Source organism: Prunus persica, chromosome G3, assembly GCF_000346465.2.
Source record: "Prunus persica cultivar Lovell chromosome G3, Prunus_persica_NCBIv2, whole genome shotgun sequence".
In the NCBI taxonomy this organism is placed as follows: Eukaryota; Viridiplantae; Streptophyta; class Magnoliopsida; order Rosales; family Rosaceae; genus Prunus; species Prunus persica.
In genome coordinates, this window is record NC_034011.1 from 16017385 (window position 1) to 16038967 (window position 21583).

Genomic DNA, 21583 nt, shown 5'->3' on the forward strand with positions numbered 1-21583 from the left:
ATTATGGTAATTGTTATATTAGATTCGAACTTTACCTCTTCATCTATATTATGAGTAAACAAATTATATAATTGGTCACTTAAAATGACTAATAGGGTCTAACTCAGTGAAAAATGACCTTAACTTGCATAATAGAGGTCTTAGGTTTGAATTTTTTTTTTTTTTGGATCAATCAATGTTCATTAAAATCCAAAAAATGGGAAGGAAACAAACAAAGAATACAAGGGCCAAAAATGCCAAATGCAGAAACACAGTGCCAAAAGCACAAGGAAGATTAGATTAGAAACTAGTACAGTCTAGTATAACAAATCGTCCCCATACAAAATCAAAACAAAATACAAAACAGAACCATCGTCGCAGCAAAAGGACCGGAAACCGCACCAATATGGCCACAAAGGAGGGGATTCACATCCTCCACACAAGTCAGCATAGCTGCACATAGAGACCCACCAATCTTACGCTAAGAACAAAATTTTCCCGAAAAACAGAAACACATCAGCATAAGAACACTCCTCTAAGATATTGTACTCCCATTTTTCCTTTCTCCCACATCCACCCTACTTTTTCTCACCTCGTTAAATTATATTTGTTGTAACATATCCAACGCATGCATAGCATAAGTGATAGTTCTATTTTATGTTACAATTGGGCAAATTTGCTATTTCATATTCTATAAGTTCAAGCCAAGAAAATAGAATAAACTTATACTAAAAAAAGTTGGTCACCACTGAAATATGTGTTCACATGAATTTGAATCAAAACAAATTCACCCTCATTACCTAGCCTTTAAACCTTGTGCCTCCAAATTTTTTAAGGCCTTAGGCGTCCTTTGAACAAAATAAAAGAGAAGTGGTATTTATGTATAATCCAAAGTTAAACATAGAGGACATTTCTACATTATTTTTTTGATAATCCACTTAACTAGTCTTTAGTTTTTCCACCATTATACAAGTGTCATATACATTGAAGCAATAATGCCCATCACTTTTTTTTTTCTTTCTATTTTTACATTGGCTTGCTTTGCATCCAAGTTTAATGTTAGAAGGCCAGGCTCATTAGTGAAATTATTCTCAAGATGGCATGCGCAATATTGAATTAGTATGTAATCCAACAAGAAGATCAGCCAAAAAAAACAAATATATTAATATCACTTCATCAAGCCCAAGAAAAAAAAAGTACTTTAAAAAACAACGGTCAGTGCTCAAACATATGGTCTTGAATCCAAACAAATCAGTTCATCATAAAATCTAGATTTCGAACCCAAAAAAAATCATAAAATCTAGATCTTTCTGTTTGAGATCCAAACAAAATAAAAATATGGCTAGATTGTGTATTTGTGTTGTAAATCATGATTACAGATTTCGTAAGCGTGAAAGGATTTGAAACAACCAAGAAAGAGTAAGCCATGCATTATTATGCTCTATATAGCTTCTATAATAACCCACTAGTGTAGTGTTGGGTCCCGTTCTCTTGGTATAAAGCTTTGATATATAATATCAGTCACTTACAACTCAATTGGTCAAATTCTTTTACCTACATAATGTTATTAGGTTATAACTCAATTGGTCGAGTTCTTCTATCTCCATTCACGTATTATTAATGCACAATATTCGTATCCATTTTTGCCGAACTTTGTCCCCATTATCTTCAATGACGCAACCCCACCCACCGTCAAATTTCATTTAACTAACACGTTCATTTACTTTTGTTAGGTTTAATCAACACATTTAAAAAATATGAAGAAAGATTGCTTTTTTTTCGTCCGGAATTAAGAAAGATTGTTGTTCTTAAAGAAAATCCCACAACCTACCATGCTTTTAATAATAAGATCTAAACGTACATCCGAATCTAGCTGATAAAATACGCCGCTGCTGCTCTCACGTTCTGTGGCCAGTTTCGTCGCAAAGCAAAGGCCGTTAAAGATGCTCCAACTCAAAGAACGTTACGTCGTGATCAGTGCCCTAGCAGCACCCGGCGCACGTAAGCAACAAACGGCGCCAAAAGAATATTATAATCCCATTAGTTATTTTATTTATTTATATTTCTAATCTAAAATTACACTCCGAGAGTAGCAAAAATTAATATTTCCAAAAACCAAAAAAGAAAAAAATAATTAAAATTTTGGAATTATCCGTACAGCCACAGAAAATTGAGAACGCCTACTCGGGGATGGTGACGAGCACAGGCCGCCAAGCTCGTTTCAGTAATCTACATCGAAACGACGCCGCTAATGGCCGAAGCGACATGCCTGCACCGCGCCGGCTCGCGAAGCCACCAGAACCGACACCACCGACACTTCCGGTCGCCGACAACAACCCTCGCTCTTCTTCTTGTTCAATTCCTCGGCTCCTATCCGAAACCCTATCTTCTAAAGGCGGCGAGGAGACGAAGAGGTCCTTAAGCTTGTGCCGAACCTTCGCGACCTCCTTGCTCTTCTGCGGCCGATCATCGTCATCTTCGTCGTCGCCGTTGATTACTGGAGGGTCGGAGTTGCTCCGGCTAGTAAATCGGCGGCGGTCGGTGCGGGAGAGGAACATTCTCAGGGTTTTGCGGCGGCGGAGGTGAATGACTGGGCTGGCGGATGGGCTCCGGGTGGGGCTTCCGGCTACGGCGCATTGGGTGGCTAAGAGTTTGAATTTCTGCAAGGTCGCCATGAATTTGGAGAAGTTCTAGTGTAAATTCGTTGTTAATTGGAGAGAGAAGGCGAGATCTGATCTGAGGAGGACATGGGAGGATCAGGATGGGATTGCTTTATTCACTGTTTGGAGTGAGCAAATGGAGCTGAAAAATGCGTTCTTTGTAAGAATATTTTAATATTGTTTTGGGTAGAGATAGAGAAGAGAGAAGAGAGAAAGAGAAGAACCGGAATTTGTTATTGGAGGGTGGGGCTTGGGAGAAACAAACGAGTGAACAAGAGGATGAAGGAAACGGCTTTATGGATTCTTCTGTCTTGTGTAACTTTTGCTTTCGGTCATGGGCCTCTTGGACTCTTTGGCTTCTTCTTGGGGCTATTTGGGTTGCAGGCCATCTATGCTTCCACGTGGCGGCCTTTGAAGAGATCTTTGCTTCTTGATTGGAATCTTAGAACAGGATGAGTCGACTGAAGCCAAGAATTTTGTTCTTATTTTTGGGACGGATTTGTTGAATTGATTTTGATATTCTTGTTTGTTTTTAAGTCTTGCTTTTGGTTAATGATGATGAAGGGAGAGTTGGAAACCGAATTTGGCTGTTGTTGGATCTCAACCAATCAGTAATGTCAAGCACTCGCTATGTGTGTTTTTCTTAAGACCCGAATATTAACTTATCGTGTCCAAATATATAAACACAAATTAATAGCGCATTTACTAATAACTTCATGTCGTATTTACTTATTTTTTACTGTGTTGACAAAATGTATAAAAAAAAATTATGAATAACTTCATGTATATAATAAATAAAAATTAGATCTTTTAATGCACTAGAAACTTATTTGTACTGCCTTACAAAACAAATGTCCACGCATATTATTAAAAAGAATATAAATAAAAGATGAATTCATAAGCTTTAGAATTTTCAAAAATAAAAGTAACTTTAACAAAGAAAGTGTGTCACTATCGTATTAAACATGTTTCGAAAATTAACAATGACTGGTTAATAAATGTCTATTTTGTGTCAAATCGTTATACATCCAACTCGATATGACTAAAGTTAATATAACTATATTTAATCTTTAGCTTTGATCCGCCATAAACCCTAAATTCTAAATTTGGAGCCCTAAACTTACTAAACCATTCTAAGTTGTGTCTTAATAAATTCCTTAAATTCAAACCTTCCTCCCATAAGTGATTCTGGCTCTCAAAATTACTCTCAAATAAGCCCTTAGTCAATTCATACAACAAAATTGAAGAATTGGAAATGCTTTTGCACGGCAAAGAAGTATGGTAGGCTTCTTCTCTTTGGGAAGTAGTGAACTTGCCTATACAAAGATAAAATATAATTGCATATTTACATGATTTTTTTTTTTTTGGTTGCTTTATTCAAATAGATATACTCAAACAATTGTAAGTTGATTGTGCATATATAAATGTATAATTATACATAATTGTATAGAAGAAGAAAAAAGGCAAAACCAAAACCCAAAATATCGTAGTGACATGACAACAAAGGCCATCTCTGCCGCACCTTGTAGCGAAGAAAGTATTGTACCAAAAGTTAGTCCACCATCCGCGCACGACAATGGTGCTTTCCTGCATTTACAACTTAAAAGTTACAAAATCAATCCACCATGAGATTTTGTTGAACTCTGAGTCTGAGCTTCCACCATCACCAGTTGGGTTAAATAGTTTTGTCCCACCTCTTATAAACCTGTTAAGTTGAAGAACAAAAATTAAAGAAGGAAAAAAATTCATTTTTAAATGCCAAGAGTTACCAAAAAAACCATGTGTTTGTGATATATTGAAACTGATTATAAGAAGGAAAAAAAGGGAGAAAAAAAATAAAGAAGAAGGTAGTTTTGTACATAAAAAAACATTCCAAGTACTGACAGCTTCATTCATTTATGTACATTGGCTGGCTTGGATCAAATAGTGATGCCACTTTAGTTATCTTCTATCAACATCAAAAGAAAACAAAGCATATAGAAAGACAATGAAGTTTGAATCCAGTCCAGAGGATCTGATTATGAGTATACAATACTTTTTACCATCTATTTTAGAACTGAAGGCTGAGGCTCACCCAAAAAGCAGGAAAGAGGAGGATATGGGAGGATATGGAAATCTGAAGTGCTAAAAGGAACTAGGTGGGGTAGAGCTGCTAACCAATTTATCAGTTCCAGCTGAGTCTGGTGAGAGTGGGGGAGGCATGTTCCTCAAGAGTCCAACGTCATCTGCCCCGATATCCAGCACAACTGCTTGACCGTCTTCTGAACCAAGATCTTCATTCTGGATTGCTCTCAAACCATCTAACACTTCGTCCATGGTTGGCCTCATGTCCCTCTCCTGTTGCAAACATCGGAAGGCCAATTCTGCCACTGCTGTTGCCATCCTCCTAACAACATGGTTCGTTTCGAACTCAAGCAGAGGATCAACCAACTCATTCACTAAATGATTTTGAATTTTGTTGATAGCCATGTTGGCCAAATTTATATCATGCCGGTGCCTATTGGTATCCACTGCTTGTAATGATGATATGAGCTCGATCAAGACCACACCAAAGCTATATACATCACTCTTGTCCGTGAGTTGATAGCATTGGTAATACTCAGGATCAACATAGCCGGGGGTCCCTTGTGGAGCAGTTGAAACATGCGTGACATCGTTGGGGAACAATCTGGACAGCCCAAAATCAGCGACCTTCACACAAAAGTCGTTGTCTATGAGAATATTGTTGGTCTTGACATCACGGTGTATTACATCATTGCGGTGAAGGAAAGCCAGTGCATCAGCTGTCTCTATGGCGATGCTCAATCGAACAGGCCAACTAAGAAACCCGGATTCGACTCTTTTCCCATGGAGATGGTCAGCCACTGTTCCATTAGGAATATACTCGTAAACAAGGAGGAGTTCTCGGCTGCGTCTTGAGGTGCATCCGTACAGCTTGACAAGGTTCCGGTGTTCGAGACGAGTTAAGATCTCGACCTCATTCATAAACTGCTCCACACGTTTGAAATTGTTCTCGTAAAGGCGCTTCACTGCAACTACACGGCCATCCTGTAGCTTACCTGATCAAGCAATTAAAAGAAAATATTACAAAACAGAATTAACAAGTATTTATTGGTGAGTGAAATTGGTAACTTATAGAGATGCAAGAGGAAGTATTTTCAAACCATAGTAAACAGTGCCAAATCCTCCATCTCCAAGTTCTTTAGCAGGATTGAAATTTTCAGTGGCTTCCTCTAATTCAGTATAGCTGAAGACCTGAACTCCAAAGTAAGTGCTCCCCTTATCGTAGTCTGACTTTGAAGTAAAGGAAGGATAAGAAGGGATGCTTTGAGATTGAGAGAGATTAGTTGAGGGAGTAGCAACGCTTTTGCTCGTGAGGGGTGTCGGAATCTCTTTGCTTTGAGCTAGTGCAGCAAGTTTCTTCTTCTTTTTTTGTATGAAAGAATATATATAGAATCCTATGAAAATGCCAAAAAGGATTGCACCTCCTACAGCAAGACCTGAAGATGAAACAAATATTGCTTAAATTTTCTTCTTTCTGCCATGATGTCATCAATATGTTATTAATGAAGTGAAGTATTACCTATTGCTATTTCCTTCTTTTTTCCTGAAACAGCCAAAAGATAAAGCAACATTAGTTGAAAATTGTATAACAGATATAAAAACATTTTGTAGACTATAAAGTTCTCAACACAAAAACAGGAAAAACAAACTCCTTATAGTAACTTGTGGAATTTCCATGAATATCAAAAGTAACTAAGATGGAATCTAAAATTTTGAATTACCCAATTAATTTTAGTCGGAAACCCACCCATGTCAGGCTACAGATACAAATAGCATGTCACTGAAAACAAAGCAGGCCAACACATGGAGAAAGCCGTTGTTCTTTCTCTCCAATATGCACAAGGAACTGATAGAATTACATTATAGCTCATTAAACAAATCACAATTTGTGACAATTTCTATCTTCTAAGAACAAAGTGAACGTATCTACGGGAAATCGATGAGCAGTGGACGGAATCAGCCATCTATCTACTTGTCCGGTCTTCAGCTAGACCCCGAAGTCCGTTTGAAAAACCGAAGCAACCAAAAATCATGTGCCAAAGTAAATGAATCTATGAAACATTGAGATCCTAACACTAGGGAAGTAGTGCAATGGTCTTCCAAAGAGGGATTAAAAGCAAAACAGTGCATAAAAGGCTATTCCTCTGTTTGGTGTCATCAAAATCAACATAGGAGTTAAGGTAACAAAACCAGAAGACAAAGAAGCCATTTTTGGATACTGAGCACTCAAAACACTACCTAAAAATTGCCCAAAACTACTATGAGTAAATTCTACAAAACCCATGAGAGAAAAAAACCAATCAAAACTTCGAAGACTGTTGAAAATACCTGCTGGGTCACAAACCCGATTGCCGCAAATGCAAACGGGTTCGCTCGAATCCGAGTCAAACCCACACAGGCCATTTACACCAAGACACTGAGCGCATTGATTATCATAAGGGTTGGTATAGTTAACAGTGAAGCCTTCATTGATCGCTTCCTGAAACAGCGACCGATTGGCGACGAGCTTCGCCGCCGTGGTTTTGAGAATCGGCACCGTAATTCCAATCTCACACTTGAAAGTGCTCATAATCGGGTCGAGCGGGACCGGCCCGAGCAAGTAGTAAGAGTCTTGGAAAGCCAGACTGTTGTTGCAGTGGAACCAATTCGAGAGCTTCGGCGTAGTGATCGTCGAATTACAGCCGTAGAAAATGGACACGTAAATGTCGTCGCTCTCGTTGTAGGCGAAGAACTCGGGTTTCATAGTTGAGTTGAAGACCTTGTCTGTGCAGGTCGAGGTCCAGAGGTCTGAGCGGGCCAGCTTCAGATTCCGACGAACCGGGTCGAGTTGGAGAACTCGGTAACTCAGCGACGAGATGGTCAGCTCCGGCGAGTCGTTGACGCAGTTGATATGGAACTCCGGCGGCCCGCAGTAGGCCGAGCGAGACCCGCCGGTGAACGGGTACGAAAGGTTTCGGAGCGGGCCGCAGTCGAAGACCCGGGAGCAGTTGGAGAGGTTCGCATTCGAGGGAAACGACGTCGTAACCTCGAAGGAGTAGAAGAAGAAGAGGAGGAGGAGGAGGAGGAAGAGTGGGTGCATTGGGGAAGGGGCGGGAAAACAACGGCGTTTGGGTGTGGGGTGGGCGAGGCGGGAAGTGGCTTAGAGAGTTGAGTGATGAAATGCAATGAGGTTTTGGTTTGATCATATGGGCGGCGTTCGTTGACTGTTGTGGGGGGACAGTGCACACAGCTTTTGAATATTTTGGAGGCTGCTGACCAAATATGTTATCTTTTTTGCTTTAATGAGTTTTTTCTGTTCAATAATTTATGGGTATTTTCGTAATTTAAGGAATTAAAATGATTATTTATTATTTATTTATTAGAGTTAGTAAGACTCCTGGTCAACTTCAAAGGTATAGTCAAACAGTGTGAGCTCCAAACTAGCAATTTTTCGAAAGGGTAGTTGATGAATTGGAGGAGGGCCTTGAATGTGAAAAGAAGAAAATCTCATACAATTTTTGGGCAAGTTTTTCTTAGGCAGAAAACTTCTACTACCCCACAACTTTTTCTCGGGTAAATATACTTTTTCTCAGGTAAATATATCAAATTATAGAGCACCTTTTTCCGAGGCAGAAATTATTATAACTTACTTCCATTTGAAGATTCTTTAATATTTTTTAAAGATTTTTTTGTTCAGAGGAATAATAATATGCTAAACTCACATACACTATACGGGTACTACGACTCGAATTTAGAATGTTTCTTCGAATAACAATTACTTCAAACCACTACACTAGTGAAACCTTCACTAAAAATTCCTAATTTCAATACATGAATTATGTACAAAGTATTCATGATAGCACATGCAAATGGAATAAGACATTTTCAGTCCCTACAATACTATATATTTAATAAAAAAAGGCACAACCACCGCGCACATGAAATGAAAGCTTTGTTTTATTGACGAACTATAGCTATTATAAAGGTAATATTATGAAAGAAGAATCTTGATCAAGAATTCATTAAATGGACCTACTACCTTTTAATAGTTTAATGTATGAAACATGCATGCTTGTGTGATTTCATTCAACAAACATCAAACACGGAAATTAATTTCTTTGACTTGTTCCTAGGGAATTTTCTGTGCGTTGTGACTAGTCCAAAAGACAAGTTTCTAAATTCAGAGAAGGTCATTCTAGTAAATGTCATAGCAGCATAGATAACACGTGGTATGAATCATTTGGTTTTGTTTTGGCATGGAAATGGCCAGCCTGGCTAATGGGGAAGATGATATCAAAAGACCAGAAGAACCAAAATTGAAGTTTCCAATGGAATGCCGCATGGGTTTTCCATGGCTATGTGAAAGGAATTTGGATGAAATAGGAGTAAGAGTAAGAAAATGTTTGGTATAGGTCAAAGTTTAGGAGACCACAGTATAATCATAATAGAGAATCGTTTAAATCTATAATGTTGGAATTGTATAGCCCCATACAAGCTATAGGTATGGTTCGGTATTAGTTGTACCGAGGCCTTTTGAGTTGAAATCTCACACCTAAATGAGTTTATCCAGCCTTATTTCATCCGATGTATTAGACTCAATCATCAGTAGGGAACAAAATGTGATTGCTTGGACTTAATAGTGGGCTCCGATAGTGCCTTATGGAACGATTGGTATTATGTTTGCATACTCTGCACTAATGTCTCTGAATTAGTACCAGATGCAGCAGGAGCTGCAAAAGGACTCAATCTGGCACAAATCTTGCACCCAACTAAGAAAATTCTATTTGTCCATCAAAACTAACTTCATCTTCTTCTGAGACCCAACTCAAAAACCCAATCTTGCTTTGGCCCCTCACTTGTTTCTAGACCAGACTATATACTAAAAGAAAACAGAGGAAACAAGAAGTAGTTAGCCTAAACGCTAGATTTCTATATATGACATGCAGGTGTTTGATAAAAAGCCCCAAAGACAAGGAATTAAGACCAAAAAGATTACAAGCGCATGCATACCTGCACAGTTCGAGGGATTAGGTCCATCCTTGCAATAGCAGGTGAACTCAGCTGTTGATGTATTGTACCCGCACTGACCACCAGTTTCGTTACATTGCTTACACAAGTTATTACTTGCATCCCATTTCAACCCAAACCCAGAATCAAGAACGGCAACTAGATTGTCCTTGGTGGAATTCATCGCCAAATTTTCACCAGCTGATTGCGAAACAAGGGCAGTGACGGTCGTGTGGCACGTTCCAAAGGTATCACTAATATTCGCGAGCCCAGAATTCGTGAGGTTTTGTGTGACAAAGTAATTGATGTAATTGGCAGTGCTGTTTATGCTGCAGTTGAACTGACTTGTTAGCTGACTTGGAAGAGGAATATTGAGTGGGGGGCAGTCATAGAACAGCAGTAGTTCTTGAACATCTGAAGCATATTCTACACGGTTTACTTCTATTGTGGTGTTGCCAGGTGACACAGGACAAACGTTGTTCCAGTAGTCTGTCCTAGCGATTCTAAGAGTACTTGCACTTTGGTTGATATCCAGGACTCGATAATCTTTGTCCTGGAATGAGATCACCGGGGCGTCCCCGGTGCAGTTCAACTTGAATTCCGGGTAGCCACAATAATTGGGCCGGCTTGATCCCCAAAAAGGGTAACCAATATTCGGAAAATTTGCGCATTGAGACGAAGCGCTGCACTTGAGGTATTGCTCATCATCCTCCTCACCCAAAGATCTTGGAATATAGAATAGGCATATAGTACTTGTGATCACAAGGAGAAAAGAGATCTTTTGCAAGGGATAGAGATTCATTTTCAGAGAGAGAGAGAGAGAGAGAGAGAGAGAGAGAATACTATTCAAAGTTGTGGGAAAGAAGAGAAGATGAATGTGAATGCCTTCATCTCTAAAGTACGACTGTGAAGACAAATAGGCGGGGATGTGACGAAGTTAACGTTGGATTTATCTTATTTTTATGTTATATTTTTTACATATTAAAAATAGAAGGTTCTACTGGAACGTTAAGAGTGCTTGTAGTCAATGGAAATTATTTTTGGTGACCAAGTCTCTCTCTCTCTAACATAGTTATGGTCAACTTTGCAGGCGGTCTTAGCACGAAATTTGTATTGGTTGCGGAATAAATCAGCACACCTTGATAGAAAATTAGCCAAGTTGTGAATTTGTGCACCTAAACCTCTCTGCACTTAGATTAATAAAACTATCTTATTTCCATGTTGGATGATCAAAGTCAACAAAGGGCGACTGACACCGACCTCAATGGGATTGTATAAGATGTCTGGTGGCTATATTTCTTAGGCTGCTTGGAGCATGTAATACGGCACAGTTTTGCAGTCCAGGGAGAGCAACAAAAAGGGTTGACTCTGGCACCATCAGAACATCCAAATTGATGCTTGTGCCAAAGGATCAAAATGACCAAAACATGAACAATCTTAAGGGCTTAAGGTTCAATTGGTTGACAGAAATTTTCTATGCAACATGTTTAATTGTTGAAGCTTATAGCAACATAATCTCTCACATAGTCACGGACCTATTCTTGTATCTGTGAAGCTCGGCAGTTTCTGTGTCTGCTTCTGCATGCAGACAGTTGGCTCTAACTACCATGGATTATTCTTACTTGGACATGGACTATATAGCACACAATTCCCAATTTCCGACCCGAGTTTTTAACAGACGAGCCTAATCACACACGTAGGTAGCTATCTAAATTGTAATAAAAAGGTGTGGATGCTACCAATCCTGGGATTCAAGGACACAAAAACTTCTAACATCTTCTTAGTCTGTAATTTATAAGAGAATGACAAGGGACAGACATACCTTGTGCTCCGGGTGCAGTTGCATTACATACGGTTGCATAGGCCTGATCCAGGCAAAAGCAACTGAATCCACCAGTTGTCGTGTTAAGCCCACACTTCCCTCCTGATTCCACACAACTGTTGCATTGAACATTATTAATCTCCAATCCCAATTCGAAGCCCCCATCTACCGCGTCCTGGATAGTCGTTGTATTGGCCTCTAGAGCCACAGCAGCTGTAGAAAAAACCGGAACAATGACCTTATTTTTACAGGCACCGATAGCAACTGGATCAAGTGAGAGTCCCCGGGTGATAGGCCAAACAGAAATGTCACCGTTGTTCGTACTGCAAACTTGGGAAGTAACGCTAAACCCCAGAAGAACTTCGGGGATGGTTGTATTGCACTCGTAGTAAAAGGTCAGGTTTGTAAGCCCAGAAGTATAATTAAACAGAGAGAAGTTGATACTGGTGTTGACATAAGTCGGAGGACAGAAAGTTCCCCAATAGTCCTGCCTGGCAACTGTAACAGAGGGAGCACTATCGTTGGTTTTGGTTTTAAGAATTCTGTAGTTGATATTCGACATGTTGATCATGGGGGCATTGTCTACACATTTGACCTCGAACCCGGGCAGACCACAGTAATTAGCCCGGTTTACTCCCCAAAAGGGGTATGAGATGCCTCCGATGCCACCGCAGTTAATAGCTTCGCTGCAGTTTGTAAATTGTTCATTGTCCTGGCTCAGACTTAACTCAACGTTGATCGAAAGAAAGGAAGTGATCAAGAGCAAGGGAAACAACGATTGAAGCAGAAGGGTATGCATGTTTTTGGAGGAAAAAGCTCAGAGTGAGGGACAAGGAAACTCAAGCATCAATGAAATGGGGAAGCACAAGGATTGAAATGAAAAAGGAATACGCGTCCTGTTTTATTTTAATATAGTTGTTGTGCCAAGTCTTAAGCTATAGGCCTTTGAAATTTTCAACGAAGTGTGGTAAGAGAAACAGAAGCCTATCTCGTTTTCTCTGTTTCTTTTCTCATTCTTGTTTGAATTTCTTGGCATACCAGCCAATCCCAAAAAGACGTGCACTAGTTTTAATTATTCTACTTCCATGTTTGTTTATATTTCTAATTAATTTCCTAACCCACTCAAATGATGTGGAGGTGTTCTCATGAGGGCTGGAAAATATGTTCTTCCAGAAGCTAGACAAAGTCAATGGATGATGGAGTTTTGGGACAGGTACCACCAAAAACCTTTAGCAAAAGACTTATAATAAGTAAATGCAAAGAACATGGCAGGAAGAAAATAATAGTTACAAGGGATTCCATGATTTGTTTGTTGGACAAGGATAACCACAGAGCAACAAACATTCAAAAATATCTCAACCATTTCATCTCAAATGGAGAGGGAGGACGTGAGGCCAGGCGCTGGCGGCAAACGGAGTGACCCCTCCTGCACCCTCTACCACCCTACGCACCGGGGACGAATAAAGGGCACTTTAACTTGAAGGATTTTAGCAAGTTAGGGTTTTGGTTAAAGATGAGGCAAATCTTTAACCAAATCCCTAATGTGTTCCTTAATAGTGACAAAATAAGGCCAACTTCCTACCAACCTGATTAAGATATGAAAGGGACAAGCCATCTAACTTAAAGAAAATTCAGCACTAATTTGGCCACTAATATGTATATGGCCCCAAATTGTGATGGAACATTAACATTTAATTATCTCTCCACACTTCTGTTTCATCCACCCTTAATTGTAAATGAGTAAAAGTCTCATATAGTCCAAAGAAAAGGCAATCCATCAAAATCATTCCTAGATATAATTATATTTCTATCTTTGCCAAAGGATTAAAATGGTTGTTAAAAAATCCTTGTATACTATGCAAAATTTAGACAGTTGACAATAAACTAATAACTTGGGTTTTTTATGGTCAGAGTGTCAAGGGACTAAAATATTCTCAAAATTTCTGCAGTCCTCTTGCACACAAGTCCATGTCCATGGGACAAAATGAAGTCATGTTGAACACTACCAAAAATGAGTTGATATAAGGAACCCAATTGCCAAAAAAGCTAAGAAATTCAGCTTAAAATGCAAAAAACCACTCTTGTTAGCATATCTATTTTGGGTTCAGAGCTCGTACCTTTAGCTGATGGCAAAACTGGATTGTCTATGGCCTCTGCTGTGGCAGAACAATTCCGGGACGCAGAACTTTGATTCGGGCAATGGCAAACAGTCTCACTCAAACCCCAATCATAACCACAAACACCCTTTGAACCAACACACTCAGCACATTTTGCACTGTCCACCTTATACTTCACCTCAAATCCTTCTCTAACTGCCTGTTCAAGTTCTGTTACATTCTCTAAACTAATGATTCCAAGACCCATTGAGTCCTGAATCCGAATCACCATCTGTGATTTACACATGGGAGACACCGGAAAAGCTGCAAGTACGGCGGCCACATTACCATAAGTTTCACCCTTGGGGCAACTGAAGTCACCTTGTGAGCTAGAAGTACAATCATACAGTAATTTAACATCAACAGAGCCTGAAACATAGTCGAAAAGATTGGAATTCAATTTGGTGTCCCCAAACTTTGGAGAACAAATTTTGTCATAGTAGTCATCTCTCACAAGTTTGAGTGTTTCTTCAGCTTCTTGGTTTATCTTCAACACTCTGTATTGGACCCCCATAATCCCTATAGTGGTGACACTCTCGGAACATGTGAGATTCAGTTCTGGATATCCACAACTCTCTGGCCTGCCGTATCCCCAGAAAGGAAAACCAACGTTTGTGATCTCTCCACAGTTGAACTTGTTGCTACAACTTGTGTACCCATCAAAGCTTGAGGCTAAAGGAATGTTGAAGAAAACAAAGAAGGCAAAAGGGGATGAGAAGAAAAGCCAGGACTTCATTTTTTATTTTTTTTTTTAGGCGAAGAGAAAGTGTTTGATAGAAATGAAATGAATTAAAAGTTTTGTTTGGTGGTTGGAGGGGCAGTGGGGAAGCAACTGGAGATGAGCCAAGTGACGTTAAGGAAAGTTGGTTCAAAGATAGAGATACATAAATTATGAGTGCTTGAAAGGTTTGTTGACTTGAATAAGAAATGTTATTTAACGCAGGCCAGAAATTTCTTCTCAGTACAGGGATTTTTATTGTTTGTGGGGTTATCTGCTCAAAGTCAAGCCAAATTAACTATAAGCCTCTCCTCCCACAAGCAAAGACACTGATTTTTAATGGCCTCACAAACTAGCTTGGGTCGGTTCATCCAATTCCCACCAACCTAATCATGGTCTGAGAGGAGGAAGGGGATAGTTTACTTTCGAGAAGTTCTTTAATTAATTAATTAATTATAATGATATGTTTACTAATCCGTAATCGGATTAAGGGGAATTGAATTGAAGAGAATTAGATTTCGGATTCTTATTAAAGTTGTTTACTAAAACCATATGGATTGAGGAGAGTTAGATTCCATATTTCTATTGAAGTTGTTTACTAAACTCAATGGATTGAGGAGAGTAGTACTAATTACTAAAATGTCTTTATTGTTGGGTTAAAGTGGATATCAAATTTTAAATTGTGTGAGGATATAATGGGTAAAAAAGATGAATTCCTAATAGGTTAATTTTCTAGAAATTAGAATACCACCTCCCACATAAGAATTGAATTTCCCCAAAATCAAGAATTTAATTCTTAATTTTGTGTGGACTCAACTTACTTTTTAATTCCTTGATATGCAGTCAATACGAATCTTCCATAATTGGAATTCGAATATATTGGAATTCAATTCCTTATTCGAATTCCAATTCCTTGATTAGTAAACACACCATAATTGTATTGCTTACATATTTTTATTTTGGGCCAAATTAAGAAGGGAAATGGGGTTTTTTCATACTGCCAATATGCCATAAGGGTTCGAACCGGACTAGACCTTATTACATATTACTTGCATATAAATGCACACCTTTAGACAAATATTTTAATAAGCAATGCGCAAAAGTTCATATTTTAAATGATGTTTCGATTCTGCTGATAAACCATCGTGTTTACTACTAAATTTAATGGCAATTCGTGTTAACGGATCGTGTTATTGTCTTGTGAGTTGCCAACTCATCTATAATGGTCTCGTCAATGTAACATTAACGTGCCAAGTGAACAAAAATTTAACACTATAGCAATCCTTTGTATTGTTCACCAAGTATGTTATTTATCCAATTTCGATACAATAAAAGATCACTTAATCGCAACTGCTTGAGCAACCAAACACATATACAATTACACATATAATACATACTTCAAAAAAGGAAAAAGGTTTATATCAGAATTTTTTTTCTCCAAACTTGACTAGGATAGGATATCACTTGTGAAAAACGGACAATATCTTGGTGTGGTCGTTCCTTCGATTGGTCACTCATTCAAAAAGAAATGATGAAAGAGTGGAAATCATCGAAATTAAGAAGAAGAAAAATTGCAAGTTAGCTCTTGAAAGATGAGTGCCGTAGAAAAAGAAGTGTGAAACGTTAATTGATACACATGAATCGGACGTGACCCATAGTTTGCATTTTCTGCCGGGAGCTTCGCATATTGGCCAAAGTTCTCTCTCTCTTTAATTTGACTAGTTCTTTGGACTTGAGAATGGACGTCACCGATAGTTGACAGATTAAGGGTGCATACAATTTACATGATTACTTTACAAGTCATATGAAATTAATGAACAGTTGGGTGGATGCTTTGGAAGTGGTTGTTGGTTGGTTCCCCTTTTGTTTTTAGTTTATGAATCAGAGACAATCTTGGTTACGTATTCATACTACGCATGACATGTAAGTTCAACGGTTGTTAGTATTTTGTTTTCACACATGATATCAAGTATAATAGCCTATGGTGCACCGATATGGATATGCTCGTATTCTATACTCCGATACACTGATATAGGTACAATACGTTTTTGATATGGATATAGGAGTATCGTGCACCTTTCCGAAATTATTTGAAAATATGTTTGTTTGTTTTCAAAATTATAAAATCCTATGGAGTTAAAGATTTAGGAAGTGGCTTTCACAATGTTTTAATTTGTTTTTGTGTTGTTTTTATTTATTTTATTTTTTATGATTTGAGCAATTCTATAGAGACTTGTATTTTGTGCTTAGTTTTATGTTTTGAACTTATGGTGGTGATTATAACATGATAGATGCAATATTAATTTTTGCTATTTATATTAATTTTTAAATATATATTACTTTAATCGCTGAATAGGTGCCGTACTCGTATTCTAGTTTTTGGAGTTTTGCTATATCGACAAATTGTATCGTATTGTATCGGCGTACCCGTACCCGTGCAACATAGATAATAGTTAAGATGACTATAAAAATAAAAAATAAGCAGTATTGGCGGGATTCGAACACTGGACTTTGAGTGCATGTATAACTACTCTTAATTATTTGAGTTATAAGCTCCTTGCAATAGCTAAGGTGATATATGACGGTGAACTGAGCCAAATTGAAAGGAAAAAATTGTGTTGACTAAAAAAGCTGGTATCAACTCAAAATAGAATTGAATCGGCCCGGATGGATCCATTTCATGGTTTTAACCATTGTAAAGTTGATAGGAACAAAATTGGACCGATTGTATTAATTTGGACAATTTTAGTAATGTAGTCTTGTTAGGTAGAAATCAAGTCCTACAAATGTAAAATTGTTAATAAAAATATACAACATGGTTACGCACATGAAATAGTCGCTTGATGGGTCGGTAATCAACAACTCCAGACCGATGGGCCTTCAAGCTACAGATTATTGGGTCATGGCTATCTGAGAGGGAAGAAGCTTAATTTGCACCAAGTGGTGATCTATGGGCACCCTAGAAGGCCTCCCTCTCCTTCTCCTCCTCTTTGTCTATTATGCATCACTATTTTCCCTTTGTTTTAGCTCGCTTTCTTCCTCTTCTACTTTAGTGATGTGTTTACTGATTAGGAATTGAATTCCATTTATGGAGGATTTCTGTGTTTACTTCACATCAAGAAATTAAAAGAATAAGGCTACTTTTACCGCATTTGTATACCACATTCTCATTCCACCTTAGGTGGCAGATAAGGTGGACTATCACATCAATTAAAATTAATTTAATTATTTTTTTTCTTTTATAATTTATTGACACTTTTTAATTGATGTGGCTGTTCACTGCACTTGCCATATAAGGTAATATGAGAATGTGGTATACAAATGTGATAAGAATAACATTACTCAAATTAAAAAGTAAGTGGAGCCCACACAAAATTAAGAATTGAATTCTTGATTTTAAAGGAATTAAATTTTTGGACGGGAGGTGATATTCTAATTCCTAGATAATTAACCCATTGGGAATTCATCTTTTTTACCCATTGTATCCTCACACAATTTTAAAATTTTAAAATTTTCCATCAAATTTAACCCAACAACGAGGATATTTTAGTAATTAGCACCACTCATACTCCAATTCCATATGATTTAGTAAACAACTTCAATAGGAATCCAAAATCTAACTCATTCTCCATTCATTTCATCCTCAATTCAGTTCCTCCTAATCCAATTACAGATTAATAAACATGCCATAACTTTTTAAAATTAAGAAACTTAAATTCATATTGACTCACTGACAAGACCCGACTCAAATTCCGCTTTGAAATCCGAGCCGAACCCTGTGCGTGTCCGACACCTGGCGGATGTCGGGCACGAATGACCCAATTGCCCTTCTATACAAAGCATGATAAAATAACAAGGTTGACTTCTACCAAAAAATCGGCAGAGTCTCCCTTGTAACTGGATCAATACCAAAACATTTACACCTGCCAAATAAGTATATATATATACAACCAACTGGCAGCATACATATATATACATTCTAACAGTTAAATTCTAAGTCTAGGGCAAAATATCATAGCGACTACTAAGAATTTACAAAGGAGTCAATCCTTTTACAAAACAAAAGTCCTACGTCAAAAAGGAAAGCGCGGAAGGTGGAAAACGGCTCGGTGGTGGATCCTTGTGCACACCTACTGCCTGGGGGCGCAAAACATTTAAAAAAAGAGTGAGTGGACCCAAAAATAAAGTTTAGAAAATAGCATATGAACATACTAACCCCACTGTAAAAACAGTTATACAAACTAACTTATTCTCTTTATTACTGAAATCAATGCACTCATATAATTATACATGTATATAAGCCAATCATACTCATGGTCAACATTAATTTCTTAAGGCATTGAAAACAGTTTAAAACTACCACCTAGGTGTACCCCTTATTTCTGTCAATTCCTTGCATCACCATGGTGATATGTACTCGCAGGTCTTAGTGACACAAGGTCAGTCCGAGCAGCAACTAGCAGGATTTAGGGGACCGTAGTCAGCCTGATCCGCATTACTTGCTTCACACGAGTTCGGGTAGCATAGAACTCGTGGGGCAACTGTCAAGCATGCTGACTAAACGGAAGGCTACCAATAAAATCCAAAGGCAACATTTGATCGAATTTTTTTAGTCTTTTTTTTTTTTTTGATTTAAAGTAGGTTACTTTTTCTTAGTCTTTTTTTTTTTTGATCGAATTTTCTTAGTAAGATAAGAGTAAATTAGGGAAGAGGAAGTTTTTAAATTGCTACAGTTTTAAGATATTAACATTTTTATTTTTATTTTAGAAAGATAGAAATAGAAATGTGGAAAGACTAGCAAAGGATCCAGATCTTGAAACTGACAAAACAAAGGTCTTTTAATTATTCAGTTTCAAGCAAATGTTTATTTATTTATCAGGATTCTGTGCTTGATTTTCTCTACTAGAATTTTCTTAACATTTATTCTTCATTTGCAACCTTATTTAAAAACCATCCAATGGTTACAAACGTGACATATATTCCCTTCACTTTTCTATATTAGCTGCATTAATGCCGCTTATTCTTCATAGTTTTTAGATTACTACACCTATGATTTGGATTGAAAAATTCTTCTATTAAATTTTTATTCAAAAAAGAATGTTCAAAAAATTATTATAGGGAGATTCACTATTATACCTAATATAGGGCCCAAATTATAAAAATACCCTATATGAAATGGACTTTAGAAACACACCCAAAATCCATTTATAACATAACAAAAAGATTTTTAACTTCTTATAAATTGCAAAATTGCCATCGATTTCTTACAACAAACCTAACCTCAAAACCTCATAAACAAACCCAAAACACTCAATAGGGCATCAAAGTAATTTAATAATCAAAATTAATTTAAATAGAGCCAGCTATTTTTTTTATAGTTTGTTTATCGAAATTAAATGATATAGGGTTTATTTATATTTTTTGTGCTAAGAATAGGTATATAACTAAATATCTGAAATTATTATGCATGAAAATTTTGCTAGAGGAATATGAAAAAAGATTATTGTGCATGCAAATTCTTATTGTAGAATAACCATTGTTTCTTCATGCATCAATTTTGTACTTAGCTGAAAGACGTTTGTATTTATAAAGATTATCAAACCCTAATCAAAGGAACAACCCTAAAAAAAATCTACTGTTAAATCAACTCCGGAAACACCTCTACATTGACAAAAACATGGAATCCAATGGAAATCTACATATGCACAAATAAGTCCATCTAAAAGGGATCAAAAGAATAAAATATAAAAAAGATATCTGTAGCAACCAAAAAAAAAAAAAAAATCCTCAAAATTAATCAAAACAACGTTGTGGCTACCATCACTTGATTTCCAGTGAGAAAGAAGGATTTTATTTATTTATTTATTTATTTTGAAGAGGCAATAGAATATGGGGGAAGAAGGGAAGAAGCTTGCAGAGAAAGGAAGGAAAATTAAGAGGAAAACACGTCAAGTTTGGATTAGGAAATCAAATTTTTTTTTAATTAGGAAAAATTGGATTTTGTTTAATCGCAATGTGTCAACTTTAAATCCTTTGGACTGAAATTTAAATGATGTGATGCGTAGAGAATGAAAATCAAGTAGGTCATAACAAAAAAAATCCAATCAGATGATTCGGAATTTTTTTTTTTTGGTAGTGAATAATATACTTACAAATATAAAAAATAGTCAAAAGACTAAAATCAAAATTCAATAGGTATAATGTGATAAAAAAAATCGATATTGTATCCAAAAATGACAATATTATATATATATATATATATATATATATATATATACCATAAAATGAAAAATTACCACTTGCGGTTTATATACACATTATGTGTGACACATGGGACGTTGTTCTTTCCAACATTTATTGTCTCAGCATCCAAACCCTGTATAAAGGAACTCACACCATAATTTGACATTGAAACCAACTCCCCAAAACCCTAATTTTTCTTACCAACATGAAGAATTCAATATCTCCAAAACTCATGCTATCTCTCCTAGAAATTGCTTTCTGTCTAATTGTATTTCTTCCTATAAGCCATTGCAAGGTTTCTTATTTTCCAATGGGTGCCAATCTCATCGACCTAACCTGCAAAAAAACACCATACTACGATCTTTGTGTCATCTCTCTAAACTCAGATCCCCGAAGCTACACCGCAGATGTGGCCGGCTTAGGCGTCGTAATGGCGGATGTTGTTAAGGCTAAGGCAACGGATAGCCTGAACAAAATCAATGAGCTACTTACCCAGAGCCCAGGAGACCGATCGTTGACCACCTGCGTTGACTATTACAAGACAGTTATAGAAGCTGATGTTCCCCTAGCTAATGAAGCCTTTGCTTCAGGTAACGCTAAGCTTGCTGACCAAGGCATGAGTGACGCTGGCATCGTGATTGACTTATGTGAAAGCCAATTTTCTGAAGGGAGCTCTCCTCTGACAGATAAGAACAAAGCTGCTCATGATGTTGCGGCTGTGGGTGCAGGAATTGCGAGGACAATGCTTTGATATATATTTCTTCTTCTTCTTCTTCATCATGTTGTTTTCATTTACACATTCTGGTCAGTTTCAAAACTGAATATCATTTATATCCAACAACAATCAAAAGCATCCTCAAAAACTTAATAATAATATACCTAAATATATACTTATTTGGTCCTGCCTGGTTAATTAACTTAACAGTTTCATGTCTTCTCCGACTTTGATTAATTG

The 21583-nt window shown here is 37.3% G+C and overlaps 5 protein-coding genes across 5 annotated transcripts; 1 reads left to right on the top strand and 4 right to left on the bottom strand.

Moving 5' to 3' along the window:
* Window positions 2007–3107, bottom strand: LOC18782290. Its single transcript, XM_020558839.1, has one exon. It carries the CDS (start codon window positions 2652–2654, stop codon window positions 2160–2162), a length of 495 nt encoding a protein of 164 aa, XP_020414428.1. The 5' UTR covers window positions 2655–3107; the 3' UTR covers window positions 2007–2159.
* LOC18783132 (LEAF RUST 10 DISEASE-RESISTANCE LOCUS RECEPTOR-LIKE PROTEIN KINASE-like 1.4) lies at window positions 3952–9621 on the bottom strand. The gene is given in 6 exon segments (XM_020559174.1): window positions 3952–4344; window positions 4797–5698; window positions 5804–6139; window positions 6223–6246; window positions 7032–7665; window positions 7667–9621. Coding segments are annotated over 6 exon segments (2148 nt in total). The 5' UTR covers window positions 7889–9621; the 3' UTR covers window positions 3952–4314.
* Window positions 9535–11502, bottom strand: LOC18784272 (LEAF RUST 10 DISEASE-RESISTANCE LOCUS RECEPTOR-LIKE PROTEIN KINASE-like 2.7). The gene is made up of 2 exons (XM_020560002.1): window positions 9679–11502; window positions 9535–9561 (listed from the first exon to the last, which is right to left on the bottom strand). Exons 1-2 carry the CDS (start codon window positions 10489–10491, stop codon window positions 9535–9537), a joined length of 840 nt encoding a protein of 279 aa, XP_020415591.1. The 5' UTR covers window positions 10492–11502.
* LOC18783592 (LEAF RUST 10 DISEASE-RESISTANCE LOCUS RECEPTOR-LIKE PROTEIN KINASE-like 2.7) lies at window positions 13567–14695 on the bottom strand. Its single transcript, XM_020560003.1, has one exon. It carries the CDS (start codon window positions 14401–14403, stop codon window positions 13567–13569), a length of 837 nt encoding a protein of 278 aa, XP_020415592.1. The 5' UTR covers window positions 14404–14695.
* On the top strand, window positions 20939–21379 carry LOC18782450 (cell wall / vacuolar inhibitor of fructosidase 1). The gene has a single exon (XM_007217302.2). It carries the CDS (start codon window positions 20939–20941, stop codon window positions 21377–21379), a length of 441 nt encoding a protein of 146 aa, XP_007217364.2.

Coding starts and splice junctions, on each gene's coding strand:
- LOC18782290 (XM_020558839.1), bottom strand. CDS start 2,654: ATGGCGACCTTGCAGAAATTCAAACTCTTAGCCACCCAATGCGCCGTA.
- LOC18784272 (XM_020560002.1), bottom strand. CDS start 10,491: ATGAATCTCTATCCCTTGCAAAAGATCTCTTTTCTCCTTGTGATCACA. Junction 9,562..9,678: donor GTGCAGGTATGCATGCGCTT/GTAATCTTTTTG, acceptor GTTTTCTTTTAG/TATATAGTCTGGTCTAGAAA.
- LOC18783592 (XM_020560003.1), bottom strand. CDS start 14,403: ATGAAGTCCTGGCTTTTCTTCTCATCCCCTTTTGCCTTCTTTGTTTTC.
- LOC18782450 (XM_007217302.2), top strand. CDS start 20,939: ATGGGTGCCAATCTCATCGACCTAACCTGCAAAAAAACACCATACTAC.